We start from the raw sequence: 17,774 nt of genomic DNA, 5'->3' as shown, positions 1-17,774 counted from the left end.
TTATTTACATATAATCCTTTTGATTGGCGCCTGGTAACAGCTTTCATTCTGTTCCCTCCCCATTCCTTCAAGTCTGTTTTTTTCTTACAATGCGATTCCATGCCTTTTATGCCAGAACAATGTCCTTATACATGGCTGTTTCCAGCTGAATTCTTAAATATGGCCGCCAATGTGCGCATGCACGCTGCGCTCCTGTTCCTTTCTGCACTGTCAGGTCATCTGTTATGTGATTCATGCGTGTCTATGGTGTCACTGGGTTTGATTTACCCGACATGCATGCCGCTATGATGTTGGTGGGTAGAAGCAAATCATAATGACGTGGGCAACAGTAACCATGCTCCACTGTAATTGGCAGATGAGATTAAATAGCTAATGGGACAGGACTCCAATGGCAATTCCTCTTGAGAAAGCTGATACGCTAAACGTGCGTCGGGGGAGCGTGGTAGGTTCATCTTATCCTCCCTTACTATGGGTAAGCATTGCAACAGTATTGAACTGGACATGTCCACATTGGTTATGGCTAGTGATGGGCGAGCACTAAAATGCTCGGGTGCTCATTGCTCGGGTCGAGCAAATTGGAATACTCGGGTACTCGGACAGAACAATGAGCCCAATGTAAGTCTATAGGAGACCCGAGCATTTTTACCGCGATCCCCCGGGGGTCCTTTTAAGGTCTAAAAACATCTGAAAATGATAGAAACACTGCTCAAATGACACGGGAACATCATGGGGAAGACCCCTGGAAGCATTTGTCACTCCTAGGTCACAGTTGTAAACAATGTTGTCAGAGTTTCTTGCCATTTTTACCGGTGCAACAAAAAACATACAAAAACGAATTCAAAGTGGATTTTGCTGGGAAATGTTAAGGTGCATCCTTTCCAGGTTAATGACTTTTATATAAGGCAAAATAATTAACCCCAGACCAAAATCTTCCTCCGCCACTTGGGCTATGTTCAGACGCAGCGTTTTTGATGCGTTTTTCAACTTTAACATTGCTTTCAACCAATACAAATGCATTCACTGGGAAATATCATTGTAACATTTACCAACCCTAGCTGGCCATGGGGGGGTAGTACCGGATGTATTATTAGGAATGTTACTGGCCCGGCCCATCTCCCTACAATGGCATACAGTAGATTCCAACGCCATGGAGACGTCACAGTGGGATGATGTATGAAACCTGCTCTATATGTTATTTCTCACTCTAGGAGGACTGTTGTTTCTGTTGTAGAGTGTTCTCTTTGGTGGTGGCACGGCTCTCCTGGTATATTCCCGGCGAGCTCCCACCACCGATTTGTAAAGTTAACTATGTTTATTTTTTTATTGTTCTCTGTTACCTCCTTTAATACCTGTTCATGCCTGCGGCTTCCTGGGACCGAAAGGGATGGACACACCGTACTACTACACACCGTGCTGACCTCACCCTAGGACCCAGGATAAGTATACCCCACACATCAGATTCTGACACCATTTACACCTCACCACACTTATGATTCTTGCCATGGAACGTGGCGGGCCTTAACACCACCCTTAAATGCAGTTCTAATACATATAAAATGATTCTGACCAGATGTGATTTTTCTTCAGGAGACGCACTATTGCCACAATCTTATCGCCAACTCTCACTCCTCAACCACGACTATAAACTCTTGGTGAGGATCCTGGTGAACTGACTGCAGATGCTGCTACCTGGCCTCCTATGTGAGGCTCAAACAGGATTTAGCCAGGGACAGAGCAGTGTGGCAAATATTCGCATGGCGGTCGCAGCCACGGTCCTGGCTCAAGATGGATTGAGGCCACCTGCAATGCTGATGAGTCTCGATGCCAAAAAGGCCTTTGACAAAGTGTCATGGCCTCTTCTATACAGAGTCCTGGATAGGGAAAATCTCAGCCCGATGTTCTTACAATATAATCTTTAATAAATAATCTTTATTTTTATATAGCGCTAACATATTCCGCAGCACTTTACAGTATGCACACATTTTCATCACTGTCCCCGATGAGGCTCACAATCTAAATTCCCTATCAGTATGTCTTTAGAGTGTGGGAGGAAACCGGAGTACCCGGAGGAAACCCACGCAAACACGGGGAGAACATACAAACTCCTTGCAGATGTTGTCCTTGGTGGGATTCGAACCCAGGACCCCAGCTAACCACTGAGCCACCGTGCTGCCCTATGCCACAATATGTTCACTACCTCCATGCAAACCTTATACTCAGGTGTCAGTCAATGGATACGATGCGCCATCAATTGATCTTTTTTGGGGAGTTAAATAAGGATAAAATTTTGGAAAATTGATGTCATATCTTGGAATATTTTGAAGTACTTGCTCGTTAGACCGTCGGGGCCAGGGGACTTATTATTTTTCATTCCTCTAATTGTTTGCTGTATTTCTGTTTGGAATATTGGTTGATTCAACATGTGTAATTAGTCTTCCGGTATTTTAGTAAGTTTTACGCTCTTTAAGAACTCATTTATTAGTTGGGGGGTGGGTTGTGGTATTGCGGTATTTTCCTGCAGATTACAGAGGGAGGAATAGTATTCTGAGAAGATTTTAGCAATTTAGGGTTATATATTTTTTTGGTCGCCCTGTACGTGGGACAATCTTTGGTCATTTTGGCTGTGATTTTGTTGGCTAAAATTTTGCCCGTTTGTTTCCCTGCCAGTAATATTTGGCTTTACTTTTCCGTAGATTGTGCTCGTATTTGGGTTGGAGCAGTTGGTATAGTTCATACCTTAGTTTCTGTAATGTTTGGAGGATTGTTTGTGGGGCTACGTTTGTGTGCCTCTTCTAGTGCGCTATGTTTTGATTAATTTCCTCTATTTGGCGTAGTGTTGCTTTTTTATTCTGGGACGCTATTTTACCCCGGATGTCGGCCTTGTGGGCGCACCATACTGTAGATACGGACACATCAGGTGTGTTATTAATTGTGAACTATTCTGATAATGCTTCCTGAAATTGGGGCCTAATTTTATGGGATGTGATTCTGTAGTTATTTACTCTCCATGGGGAATATGTCGGATAGTTGTGTCCCTCTGTAATTTGACCGGAGACCGGGGCATGGTCCGACCAGGTTATGTTCCCTATCGTGGCCTTTTGGACGTCCTGTAATAACCATTTATCTGTCACCATTAGGTCAATTCTGGAGTCGCCTCTATGGGAGTGTGAGTAGATGGTGTAATCCCGCTCGGAGGCGTGTAGAACCCACGAGACATCATAGCGTTCTTCAGCTAGGAGGGTCTGAGAGAGTGATTGGGTATTTTCTTTCTTTTGAGGGGGCTCCGATTTATCAATGTTAGGACAGGGGTGATGGTAAAGTCCCCGCAGACTAACAAGGCGCTTTTTTTAACCTTTGCTACTACCGCCAGGGTGTCTTTAAGAAATGAAATCTGCTTGGAGTTAGGGGCGTAAATAGAGACAATTGTGTAGGTCTTGTTATTTATGGTGCAGACTAGGATGACGTATCTGCCCTCGTCGTCCACTACGCTGGTGATTAGCAGGAAGGTGACGGTGTTCTTTATCGCGATTACTACTCCTCTTTTTAGTCAATTGCATGGGAATGAAAGACATTTGGGAAATTTCTATTCTGCAGTCTTGGGGCGTCAGTGCTATATAGGTGGGTGTCCTGAACGCACAATACATCTGCTTTTACGGATTGGGCCTCTTTCCATAGAAGGGATCTTCTCAATGGACTATTCATTCCTTTACATTAATGCTGGAAATGTGAAGAACCATGTACAGATTACAGATACAATCTATGTGTCACCACTAGACAATTAGGAAAAATGGGGGAATAACAAACATATTTTTTTAATTTTGTGAAGAAACTGTAACAGTTTCAAAAATAGAGTTTGGTTCTAAGTGAACCTCCTGGATATGCTCCTCTATCCAGTATATAGTGGGGGTATTGGGGGCTGATATGCTCCTCTATCCAGTATATAGTGGGGGCATTGGGGGCTGATATGCTCCTCTATCCAGTATATAGTGGGGGCATTGGGGGCTGATATGCTCCTCTATCCAGTATATAGTGGGGGTATTGGGGGCTGATATGTTCCTCTATCCAGTATATAGTGGGGGCATTGGGGGCTGATATGCTCCTCTATCCAGTATATAGTGGGGGTATTGGGGGCTGATATGCTCCTCTATCCAGTATATAGTGGGGGCATTGGGGGCTGATATGCTCCTCTATCCAGTATATAGTGGGGGCATTGGGGGCTGATATGCTCCTCTATCCAGTATATAGTGGGGGTATTGGGGGCTGATATGCTCCTCTATCCAGTATATAGTGGGGGCATTGGGGGCTGATATGCTCCTCTATCCAGTATATAGTGGGGGTATTGGGGGCTGATATGCTCCTCTATCCAGTATATAGTGGGGGCATTGGGGGCTGCTATGCTCCTCTATCCAGTATATAGTGGGGGTATTGGGGGCTGATATGCTCCTCTATCCAGTATATAGTGGGGGCATTGGGGGCTGATATGCTCCTCTATCCAGTATATAGTGGGGGCATTGGGGGCTGATATGCTCCTCTATCCAGTATATAGTGGGGGCATTGGGGGCTGATATGCTCCGCTATCCAGTATATAGAGGGGGTATTGGGGGCTGATATGCTCCTCTATCCAGTATATAGTGGGGGTATTGGGGTCTGCTATGCTCCTCTATCCAGTATATAGTGGGGGCATTGGGGGCTGATATGCTCCTCTATCCAGTATATAGTGGGGGTATTGGGGACTGATATTCTCCTCTATCCAGTATATAGTGGGGGTATTGGGGGCTGATATGCTCCTCTATCCAGTATATAGTGGGGGCATTGGGGGCTGATATGCTCCTCTATCCAGTATATAGTGGGGGCATTGGGGGCTGATATGCTCCTCTATCCAGTATATAGTGGGGGCATTGGGGGCTGATATGCTCCTCTATCCAGTATATAGTGGGGGCATTGGGGGCTGATATGCTCCTCTATCCAGTATATAGTGGGGGTATTGGGGGCTGATATGCTCCTCTATCCAGTATATAGAGGGGGTATTGGGGGCTGATATGCTCCTCTATCCAGTATATAGTGGGGGTATTGGGGGCTGATATGCTCCTCTATCCAGTATATAGTGGGGGTATTGGGGTCTGCTATGCTCCTCTATCCAGTATATAGTGGGGGCATTGGGGGCTGATATGCTCCTCTATCCAGTATATAGTGGGGGCATTGGGGGCTGATATGCTTGCTCCTCTGTCCAGTATATAGTGGGGGCATTGGGGGCTGATATGTTCCTCTATCCGGTATATAGTGGGGGGTATTGGGGGCTGATATGCTCCTCTATCCAGTATATACTGGGGGCATTGGGGGCTGATATGCTCCTCTATCCAGTATATAGTGGGGGCATTGGGGGCTGATATGCTCCTCTATCCAGTATATAGTGGGGGCATTGGGGGCTGATATGCTCCTCTGTCCAGTATATAGTGGGGGGTATTGGGGGCTGATATGCTCCGCTATCCAGTATATAGTGGGGGGTATTGGGGCTGATATTCTCCTCTATCCAGTATATAGAGGGGGCATTGGGGGCTGATATACTCCTCTATCCAGTATATAGTGGGGGTATTGGGGGCTGATATGCTCCGCTATCCAGTATATAGTGGTGGGTATTGGGGGCTGATATTCTCCTCTATCCAGTATATAGTGGGGGGTATTGGGGCTGATATGCTCCTCTATCCAGTATATAGTGGGGGGTATTGGGGGCTGATATGCTCCGCTATCCAGTATATAGTGGGGGGTATTGGGGCTGATATTCTCCTCTATCCAGTATATAGAGGGGGCATTGGGGGCTGATATACTCCTCTATCCAGTATATAGTGGGGGTATTGGGGGCTGATATGCTCCGCTATCCAGTATATAGTGGGGGGTATTGGGGCTGATATTCTCCTCTATCCAGTATATAGTGGGGGCATTGGGGGCTGATATGCTCCTCTATCCAGTATATAGTGGGGGGTATTGGGGGCTGATATGCTCCTCTATCCAGTATATAGTGGGGGGTATTGGGGGCTGATATGCTCCGCTATCCAGTATATAGTGGGGGCATTGGGGGCTGATATGCTCCTCTGTCCAGTATATAGTGGGGGGTATTGGGGGCCGATATGCTCTGCTATCCAGTATATAGTGGGGGCATTGGGGGCTGATATGCTCCTCTGTCCAGTATATAGTGGGGGGGGGGGGTGAAGAGAAACAAAAAAACCTCTCCTCTCGTGCCTCCACAGACCATGGTGAAAAATAGTCTTGTATTCTTTTCTCTTGTTCATGTCCACTCCTTCATCAGGATGGGCGGCATCTTCTTCAGCGGGGAGCTGGTATCCTCGTCCACTGTCGCCAGCGACCACTTCTGCAGCAGAGACATGGCCTCTCAGGGGGAAGTCAGGACCTGTGTGACCCCATTCTTGGTGACGATCACCGGGTAGCCCCACTTGTACGTGATCCTGTTGTCCCGTAGGATCTTCGTGGCTGTGGAGAACACCCGCCTTCTGTTCAGGATGACGGCGGATAGGTCGGTGAACACCATGATGCTCTTGAACCTCTGGGAGCTCCGGTCCGCCCGCTGCAGCTTTTATAATGGTTTCTTTAAAATGATAAAAATGAAGCCTGGCAATTACATCCCTGAGCACAGAACGGGGGCATTTTTGGGTTTGGGGAACCTGTACGCTCGGTCTATTATGAGGTCTCGCTCTTCCGCCTCGGAGACTAGTGTGGTAAAGAAATATTAGGAACTTCTTCAACGCGTCTGCAGTAATGCTTTCTGGTATCCATCTGAAGCGCAGATTGTTGCACCTGGAGTGGTCCTCCAAATCCGCCAGCTTTAGTTTTAGGGCGGTGATCTCCTCATCTGCCTCATAATCAGAGTCCAATAAGTGGTTGTGGGCTGTGGTGACTCCTCCAGCTTCTCCTCAATATGGGCTGTTCTGTCCCCTATGTGCCCAATGTCTTTCTGTAGTGCAGTGAGGGCTGAGGTAATGTCACTATGTACAGCCTGCTTTATATCTCCCAGCAGGGACTTCAGTGTGGCCTCAGTGATGGGGTGGAGGGGTGCCCTGTGTCAGGTGCATATGCTTGTGTTTTGTGCTTCTCTGGGCTCCTGGGTGAAGATCTGCCCGATCTCTCCTTTGCCTGCTCCGCTGCACTCATGCCCCTCTCCTGTGAGGTCTGACCCGGTGTCAGGAGATCAGACCCCCCCAGAGCGCTACACACCACCGCTGGCCGCATGGTGAGTGCTGCGGCGGCCATCTTGGATTTTCCCAGGCTCCGGCAAAATGACCGGTATCCTGCCCAGCGCTGCTCCAATGCTCCTCGTGACGCGCCCCATCAGTGCCCGGACCCCGTCTGAGGTCGTGGTGAGTGGAATTGCGGGTTTCCCCCACCGTTAGTTGCTGCTGGGGCCCGGAGCTAGCGTTCCCTGCGCCCGCTCAGCTCCTCATCCAGACACGCCCCCCGTGTCATCATTATATAAGCTATTCATCTATAAGTGCACAGGATCTATTCCCCTTATACACTGATATCCAGTGATAGATCTACAATCCGGTTACATATATCTATGTATGGATTTATCTTACACTCAATAAATACGGTGCACTTATCTCATCCCCACCTTGATAGTGACGCTCTCTTAGGATACATGTTACTCTATGATGGCACTTTTGCACATGGCCACTAGATGGCGCTACAACATTTGACATTTGCCTGAATTTTTATATCTACACATGGTTTACACAAATTATATTTTCTTGTGGTAACTCTATACTATTTACCATTAGAAGCTGTGTATTTTTGTAATTATCTGTATGTATACATGATTGATTACCACTTCTGTCTCTGTAAAAACAATCTCCTTTAACCCCTTTCTGACATTGGGTGTAAATGTACTTCCTCTCTTTGATGTGGGCTCCGGCGGTGAGCCCACATCTTTTCCAGCACATGTCAGCTGTTTTGAACAGCTGCCATTGGCCCCTAACAGCCTCTGACAGTGGCATTTAATGCACACTTCCAGCAAGCACTGGAAATCCCACCCATCGGTGACCTCATCATGTGATCATGGGTGACCGATGGGTTGACATGACAACCAGAGGTCTCCAGCAGACCTCTATGCTTGTCACTGCCGGAATTGATCCACCGGGATAATAGCTGCTGTGACTTCAGATCTTTCAGGGTCGCTACTCCACCTGTGGCCCGCACACAGAGAGGAGGTAACAAGTGTAGGAAGATGACAGTTCATGGAGTCCGTACAAGGTACAAGGCCAGTTGGTCCAAAGATCACAATCTGGCTCCTCCGAATGTATCCATGGTTCAGTGATGGTCAATGGAGCAGATCTGTATTCTTCCAACCAAGGCTGAAAACCCCTAGGTTGTTTCCTATAGAATGATAGATCCGTGTCCCTTGTGATGATGTTGTGTCTTCTGTCCTGTCTCTGGTCCTTTTGGGATGTATGGATGTCTTGGCAGAATCTCTCTGGCTGTTTCTCTCTCAGTCTCTTTATACAGAGGCATGTAACCTATTTTTAGACTTAACAACTGTCCCTCACTGAGTATTTACATAAAGGGTAAGAATGGAGATGAGATTATTATAGCATTACTTGATTATTTAAACTATTTGCATAGTTTTTCCCTCTCTGCTTTAGAAGTCAACAAACTGGCTCCATAATACAATATATAATTAGCATATCAGCAATCATCACTAGTGATCAAGGATAAGCGCACAATAAAAGTCAATATTACCGGCTTACACAAACAAAAGTCTGTTTTCCTGACCAACTAGAAATCAACACTTAAATTTAAAGCCAACATACAGATAACCAGGGCTGTGGAGTCGGAGTCGTGGAGTCGGAGTCGGTGCTCATTTTGGTGGAGTCGGAGTTGGAGTCGGTATAAAATGGAGCGACTCCGACTCCTAAAATATATAATAAATTGGGTACAGTAATTCAATGCAGGATGTGCTGAATATTTTTTCATAGGAGTTTGGGAAAGTTATGAAATGTCCTATAAATGGCTGTTATATTCCTGATCTAAGGCTACATTCACACACAGCGTTTTTCCTGTGTTTTTTGAGGATACGTTTTTCAGCTGCAAAAGCTGATCATCTTTTTAAAAAACTGCATCACCTGAAAGGTTTTTGAGCTCATAGATAATGTTTTCAATAGCAAAAGCAGATTAGAAATCTGCTCTATCTATCCATTTATCCATATCTGTCTATCCATATCGTATCTGTACCAAAAAGAATGAAAACCGGGTAGTACACCAATATATATTCTGTTCTATATAAATATCTTGATTATTGGATCATAAAAATGATTAAATGTCTGAGGTTCACATTGTACTACAATAAATTTTTCACTTAAATATAAGCAATATGTGTGGGAGTCGGAGTCGTGGAGTCGGAGTTGGAGTCGGAGTCAGTGTAAGGGAAATTGAGGAGTCGGAGTCGGAGTCACAGGTTTGGCTTACCGACTCCACAGCCCTGCAGATAACATTCTATTATTCTTCGTTTGCTAAAAAATAGTTGTCTTGTTAATTAAGATACAATGCTGTATGTCTTCACAATGCCAAAAGTAAAAAAAAAAAGTTTTTAAAAATATTTTAAAAAATATAAAAGTTCAAATCACCCCCCTTTCAAAATAAAACAATAAAAAATCAAACATACACATATTTGTTGTAGCCGCATTCAGAATCGCCCGATCTATCACTATAAAAAAGAATTAACCCGATCGGTAAATGGCGTAATGAGGAAAATGTCAAAACGCCAGAATTACTTTTTTTTTGGTCGCCGCAGCGTTGTATTAAAATGCAAAAAAGGAAAGATCAAAAGATCGTATCTGCACCAAAATGATCTCCATTAATAACGTCATCTCGGCACACAAAAAATAAGCCCTCACCCAACCCGAGATCATGAAAAATGGAGACGCGACGGGTATCGAAAAATGGCGCAATTCTTTTATACTTTACCTAATAAAGAGGAGTTATTTTTACTGATACAGTGGGTATGGAAAGTATTCAGACCCCTTTAAATGTTTAAATTGTTTTATTGCAGCCATTTGGTAAATTTAAATTCATACTATCTATTCCTGACACTGGAGTGGCTTATAAACTTCCGAAGTATATTTTTTAAGTTTGGGATCTGCTAATATGTGGCTAGATTTCTGACTGTTTAGAATAACATGATTCATGATTTTAGTTTTTTTTTATCGTTTAGTCTCGCTTGAGTATATGCCAATATTAAATAGTCTCTTAATGAGTCGTCTTTGGTGAGGACGATGAAACTCATAGTAATAAGAGGCTTGGAGAGTGAGTGTGTATACGTCACCTCACCCTATATACTGAACTGTGGGGTATATGTTTTTTCTATTAGTCACTTTCCGACTAACCTTCAGGGGGTGAATTATGGGTATAGATTTACATTTGGAAGTAATAAGGTTTAGTTTTATCCTTCTGTCAGCAAACATGAGGAATGACAAGAGACAAACCATTTAAAAAGATTTAATTTTGGTTAAAACTATTCCAACATTATGAACATAAAAAAGGCTTCTCACCTATGTGACATCTCTGATGTTTATTAACAGTTGATTTCCAAGTAAAATTTGTCCCACATTAAGAAAATGAAAATGGCTTCTCCTCTGTGTGACTGCTCTGATGGCGATCAAGAAGCACTTTCTGGTTAAAATATTTCCCACATTCTGAACATAAAAAAGGCTTCTCCCCTGTGTGAGTTCTCTGGTGCTTAACACAATCTGATTTATGCCTAAAACATTTCCCACATTCTGAACATGAAAAAGGCTTCTCCCCTGTGTGAGTTCTCTGATGGGTAACAAAATTTGATTTCTGCGTAAAACATTTCCCACATTCTAAACATGAAAAAGGCTTCTCTCCTGTGTGGATTCTCTGGTGCTTAACACAATCTGATTTATTGTTAAAACATTTCCCACATTCTGAACAGTAAAAAGGCTTCTCCCCTGTGTGAGTTCTCTGGTGCTTAACCAAATCTGATTTTTGGCTAAAACATTTCCCACATTCTGAACATGAAAAAGGCTTTTCCCCTGTGTGCGTTCTATGGTGAGTAACAAAATTTGATTTACGTACAAAACATTTCCCACATTCTGAACATGAAAAAGGTTTCTCCCCTGTGTGAACTCTATGGTGTTCATCAAGACTCACTTTCTGGTTAAAACATTTCCCACATTTTGAACATGAAAAAGGCTTCTCCCCTGTGTGAGTTCTCTGGTGCTTAACACAATCTGATTTATGCCTAAAACAATTCCCACATTCTGAACATGAAAAAGGCTTCTCCCCTGTGTGAGTTCTCTGATGGGTAACAAAATTTGATTTCTGTGTAAAACATTTCCCACATTCTAAACATGAAAAAGGCTTCTCCCCTGTGTGGATTCTCTGGTGCTTAACACAATCTGATTTATTGTTAAAACATTTCCCACATTCTGAACAGTAAAAAGGCTTCTCCCCTGTGTGAGTTCTCTGGTGCTTAACCAAATCTGATTTTTGGCTAAAACATTTCCCACATTCTGAACATGAAAAAGGCTTCTCCCCTTTGTGAGTTCTATGGTGAGTAACAAGCTGTGTTTTACGTGCAAAACATTTCCCACATTTGGAACAGGAAAAAGGCTTCTCTCCTGTGTGAACTCTATGCTGTTCATCAAGACTCACTTTCTGGTTAAAACAATTCCCACATTTTGAACATGAAAAAGGCTTCTCCCCTGTGTGCATTCTATGGTGAGTAACAAGCAGTGATTTATGTGCAAAACATTTCCCACATTCTGAACATGAAAAAGGCTTCTCCCCTGTGTGAGTTCTATGGTGAGTAACAAGCAGTGATTTATGTGCAAAACATTTCCCACATTCTGAACATGAAAATGGCTTCTTTGCTAAATGAGCAGTTTGTTTGTTAATGCCTCTTTTGTGACTTTGATTTTCCTTAGTAGTCTGTGATGAATCAGAAGATGGGACCTGTTTCATAGGATCAGATGACAGATTTTTGCTGTGAATGGATGATGATATATCAGGAGTAACAGCAATCACTTCAGTTGTATCTTGTAGGACCTCAAGATCATCAGATTTAAAAGTTGAAGATGTCAGCTGTCCCTCTGATCTCCTGGTACAGTCATCTGCTAAGATAAAAATAATTTTTATTAATAAAATATCCTTGAGTTTTATATTTTTGAACACTTCTACTTAAACTGTCCATAAAAATGGCAAGCTATGTAAAAAACTTTAATTATTTCCCAAGACAATGACAGTTCACAGTCTAATAAAAAACCTTGTTGGATGAACCAGTAGTGTGTGGTGTTCAACTGTTGGTTCATTCTGCCTCCCAAATATTGAATATAAAGAAACCAATCAATGTTATGTAGTCGAAAATAATACCAATTCTCATCTCACAAAAGACAAGTCCCCACTCAGGTCCATCATCTGTCAATGGAAAAACAGATAAGTCAGGTTAGAGTTAATGCTATAGTTAGGGTTTATTCTAAAGTTAGGGAAGAATTAGGCTTTTCTCAATTGTCTCCCCAATAATTTGGTCACATCAGAGTTTTCTATTTCCAGGGAAAAAAAATAAAAACGAATAAAATGGCCGGTCAGTATTATGGTGCAGAGGAGGCTTATGCACTTTTATGGTCTGACAGTGAAGAAAGTGCAGTGTCAGATGATGATGTGGATTTCGAGGGCTTTAGTAGCAGCGACAGTGATAGCTCAGAAATGAGCAGTGATTCTGGTCCATCCTCACACACAAGGACCAGTACAACAAGAAGGACAAATAGCGCTTCTGGAGAAATGTCTCCAACTCAGGGAACAATGCCCAGTACTAGTGCTGTCCCTAGTGCTTGTGAATTGGCGCACACCAGTGTCCAAGGGGCTTTGCCTCTTGATGTAGCATTTCCCAGATGGGAGGCTTCGGATTCGGCTACTCCATTCATCCATAATTTTAATGCCATTCCTGGTATAAACGTGGAGGTGGAAAAATTTGGACCAATTAATTTTTTTAATTTGTTTCTGACAGATAGCTTTCTAGAGCATATTGTCCTACAAATTTATATGCGTCCCAATTCATCAGCCAGAATCCACGATCCTATTATGCTAGGTCAAATTTATGGACACCAACTAATGTCCTAAAAATGAAAAAAATTTTAGGACTTACATTCAATATGGAACTTGTTAAAAAAAAATGACCATTCTGTCCTATTGGTCCAACTGCCCTGATCAAGCCACCCCTATGTTTTCTGCCGTTCTTCCTAGGACCCGTTATGAAAGGCTCATGAGATTTTGGCATTTTAATGACAATAGTCAATGCCTGCCCAGAAATGCCCCAGAACATGACAGACTATTCAAAATCAGACACATCATCAAAGACTTGACAGAAAAGTTCTTAAAGCTCTACACCCCAACAGAAAACATTTCCATTGATGAGTCCCTTGTAAAATTCTAAGGAAGACTGCACCTCAAGCAATTTATTCCTTCTAAGAGGGCAAGGTTCGGAATAAAGCTCTATAAAATGTGCGAGAGATAAACCGGATACACATCGGCTTTTCACATTTATGAGGGGAAAGACAGCGAACTAAACCCACCAGGAGGCCCTACTTATCTGGGGACATCGGGAAAAATGGTTTTGAGCCTTTTTTTTACAAAAAGGCTACAATCTGTATGTTGACAACAACTACACCAGCATACCTCTATTTAAAAGTCTGGTTGAACATAACATAGGGGCTTGTGGGACTATTCGCAAAAACCATCAGGGGTTTCCACAATCATTGGTCAAAGAAAATTTCCGAAAGGGGCAGTCAGGGGCTTTACACAATGGAGAGCTGCTTGCCCTTAAGTATAAGGATAAAAAAGATATTTTTATCCTGAGCTCGATCCACACAGATGCCACAAGGGCCACTGCAGACCAACAGGGATCCACTACTCCAAAACCTGTGTCTGTCATTGACTACAACAAATATATGGGGTGTGGACCTTGCAGATCAGGTTCCACAGCCATACCAGGTATCAAGAAAATCATATATCTGGTATAAAAAGTTAGTCATGTATTTGTTTCAGGTGGCCACATGTAATTCTTTTGTGTTATACAAAAAAGCCGGAAATGCAGATACTTTCCTTGATTATCAGGAAAAGGTCACTGAAAATCTTGTTTTTGATAATTTTGTCCCCGCCTATCCTTTAGAATCTGAAGATGTCAGAAGACTCACTGAGCGACATTTTATTACACTCATTCCAGTAACTGAAACAAGAAAGAACCCCCAGAGAAGATGTCGTGTATGTTCCTAGAGAGGAATGAGGCATGATCCCCGCTATTATTACCCACAATGCCCATCACTGCCAGCCTTATGCCTCCATGACGGCTTTACAATCTTACACACAGAACCACGTTTTTGAACTGTTTTGACATTCAAGCATTTGGTTTATTTAGTGACAGACACATTTGAGTAGAGCTGACTTAACAATTTCCGGGGGTAGGTGGGGGGAGGTCTCCAGAGACACAAGCTGGGCACAATATATTGGGCACTACAATGACATTTTTGCAATTTTTGCTCTAAAACTTCCACTACGAGTTTCTGGAAATCATCCATGTAGTGAAAATGGTCACTATATCCATAGATGAATTCCCAGAGGGGTGTCATTTCCAAAATGGGGTCACTTCAGGGGGGATTCTGTTGTTCTGGCACTTAGCGGCTCTCCAAAGTGCCATAAAAGCAGAATCCCCCCGAAGTGACCCCATTTTAGAAATGACACCCCTCTGGGAATTAGAAATGACCCCCCTCTGTGAATTCATCTCTGGGTGTAGTGACCATTTACCTATCTACCTAATTTCCAATGTAAAATCTGGGGTTAAAACAACATTTAGGGATAAAAATGTACCATATTTTTAGGACTATAAGACGCACTTTTTGCCAAAAAATTTAGTGGGGAAATGGGGATGTGTCTTATAGTAGGAATTTACTTACAAATGCTGTGGCGGCTGCGCTCTGTGCTGCGTGTCGGGCTCCACTGGAATTTTGTCAAAGTCCAGAGACCCCTGCAGTTTCATTGCTACGATGCGGTGGTCTCCAGAAAAATGGCCGCTGTGAACGGCGCATGCTCAGATTCAGATCTCGCCCCGAGATCTCGTTGCCGAGATCTAAATCTGAGCATGCACCGCCCCCAGCTGCCATTCTCCCGGAGGCCATCACAGCAATGGAGCTGCAGGGGCCTAAGGCTTTGACAAAATGGCGGCAAAGCCCCCCACGCAGCACAGAGTGCCGCTGCCCCAGCACAGAGTGCTGCCGCCGCCACAGGTGGAGCGCTGCCGACCCAGCGGAGAGCACTTCCACCCAAGCACAGAACGCTGCCACTGCCACTGCCCCAGCACAGAGCACCGCTGCCACACCAGCCTGGAATGGGAGTTTCCGGAGGCCACCGCACCAGCCTGGACCACCGAACAACGTCTGTGACCACTCTTGCACCTGTGCTGATTCCACCCCCCCCGGTAAGCTGAATTCGGATGTAAGATGGACCCCCCATTTTGCACATTTTTCTCCCCTATTTTCCTTTGAAAATTTGGGGTGCGTCTTATAGTCCGAAAAATACAGCAATTATTTTTTCTTCACTGCCCAATGGTATAATTTTCTATGGAACAGCAGTGGTGTCAGTATACTCACTGCACCACGAGAAGAATTCATTCAGGGAGGTATTTGGTAAAATGCGGTCACTTTTGGGGGCTTATGCTATTTTGGCACCTCAGGGGCTCTGACAATGTGACATATCACCCACAAACACTTCCAGCAAAATCTGCTCTCCAATACGGCGCTCCTTCCCTTCCAAGCTCTGCCATGCGCCCAAACAGTAGTATTTTCCCACATATGGGGTATCGGCGTGCTCAGGAGAAATTGCTCAACAAATTTTATGGAGCAATTTCTCCTGTTACCCTTATGAAAATGCAAAATATGGAGCTAAAAAGATTTATTTGTGAAAAATCGTATTTTTTTTTATTTGCATGGCGCCATGTTATAAACTTCTGTGAAGCACCTGTGGGTTCAAGGTGCTCAATACACATCTGGATAAGTTCCCTAAGGGGTCTAGTTTCCAAAATGGTGTCACTTGTTGGGGGTTTCCACTGTTTAGGCACATCAGGGGCTCTCGAAACGCGACATGGCAACCACTAATTATTCCAGCATATTTTACATTCAAAAAATCAAATGGCGCTCCTTCCCTTCCGAGCCCTGCCGTGCGCCCAAACAGTAGATTTCCCCCACATATGGGGTATCGGCATGCTCAGGAGAAATTGCACAACAAAACGTATAGCCCATTTTGACCTGTTACCCTGGCGAAAGTAAAAAAAAAAATAGGGCTAAAGGAAAATTTTTGTGAAAGAAAATTAAAGTAAATGTTTATTTTTTCCTTCCACATTCCATTCATTCCAGTGAAGCACCGGAAGGGTTAAGTAACTTCTTGAATGTAGTTTTGAGCACCTTGAGGGGTGCAGTTTTCAGAATGGTGTCACTAAGGGGTATTTTCTGTCATATTGACCCCCCAAACTCACTTCAAATGTGAGGTGGTCCCTAAAAAAATGGTTTTGTAAATTTTGTTGTAAAAATGATAAATCGCTGTTTAACTTTTAACTCTTATAACTTCCTAACAAAAAAATTTGATATAGTTGATATAGATGTTACTGCGCAGGCGCCGCCATCACCGGTGACATTGTGCTGGATGTAATTTCTTTCTAAGCCTCACAATAGCCACAATATTATAGGCATTATCACCAATAATATCAATGCTATTATATGCATTATGTAATAATGGGGGCAGGTCAGTGAGGGGTCAGCGACCTGTCATAAGCCAATATAGATGAATATGGAATCAGAGCACCACATAAAGCCCCGCCCACAGCCCCGCCCCAGAGCACGAGAATCTCAACTGAAAACTACAAATACAGATTACACAACAGTAAACCAGAGTTGCCCTCATTTATGGTGGACCATTGGAGCTACTATGAATCCTGAGCAGAAGATTAGAGGAAATAATATTGCTCCCCATTTCAGGAGAGATTGTGCAGGAATCTGAATTCAAAAACAATGTAATGTATGACGAGGATTGAATCCATGACACCAGGGCTGGAGCCAACACATCTCCTGCAGGCGGGAATAAATGTATATTACAGGTAGGTTGATCCTCCAGGTTGTAAGTTCTATAGAAAAGGGCTTTCAATGCCCAAAGTCATTTGAACAGTTTTGGGTGGAGGAGAATGTTGTGGTCTAGAGGCAAAATGGTGATCATGGTAATACGGCCGGACTACACCACCGATAAAGCAGCCACAGCCGGTGACTGAGAGGAATCTGTGACTTCTCTGCATTCAGTGGTCACTACTCACCTGGGTAGTCATATGTGGGAATCTCCTCTTTACACCACTCATCTTCTCTCACATATGTCTCTGTAGTATTAATATGGGTCAGATCTTCACCCTGAAACAAATATTGTAAAAGTCACCGACAGATGGAGAAGTCCCATCTATGATCAGCTCTAATCCTGCCATCTCCACCGTTCTCATTACACAAGTATAAAACATATAATACTGGTGGATAAAACAAGACTGAGCACAAGACCTTCACAGCCGTCTACACATCATAGGGGAGATCTCCTGACACCTTCTCTCCATCTACCTGATGATCCTGAGAAACATTGGGATCTTCTTGGTTACAGTCCTGTGGAAGAAGAGGACGGGGACATCTCTCTGGTGTTGTCCTCTTACTGGATAGATCTGGAGGAAA

General features: G+C 43.6%; 2 protein-coding genes across 2 annotated transcripts in view; one reads left to right on the top strand and one right to left on the bottom strand.

Moving 5' to 3' along the window:
• LOC141082442 (uncharacterized) overlaps window positions 1-17,774 on the top strand; it is a 138,390-nt gene that overhangs the window by 55,753 nt on the left and 64,863 nt on the right. The window lies entirely within an intron of this gene.
• The window catches only part of LOC141082342 (uncharacterized), a 32,098-nt gene continuing 24,811 nt past the window's right edge, over window positions 10,488-17,774 (bottom strand). Inside the window, exons 3-5 of the mRNA XM_073566289.1 lie at window positions 17,667-17,764; window positions 17,378-17,468; window positions 10,488-12,140 (exon numbers count right to left, since the gene is read on the bottom strand). Of these exons, the coding sequence (XP_073422390.1) occupies window positions 10,615-12,140; window positions 17,378-17,468; window positions 17,667-17,764 (1,715 nt within the window). The 3' untranslated portion in view covers window positions 10,488-10,614. The remainder of the gene's footprint in view (window positions 12,141-17,377; window positions 17,469-17,666; window positions 17,765-17,774) is intronic.

This window comes from Dendrobates tinctorius, unplaced genomic scaffold, assembly GCF_039654945.1.
Source record: "Dendrobates tinctorius isolate UK_male_01 unplaced genomic scaffold, ASM3965494v1 ptg000017l, whole genome shotgun sequence".
NCBI classification, from domain to species: domain Eukaryota; kingdom Metazoa; phylum Chordata; class Amphibia; order Anura; family Dendrobatidae; genus Dendrobates; species Dendrobates tinctorius.
This window is presented reverse-complemented; position numbering and strand designations above follow the sequence as displayed.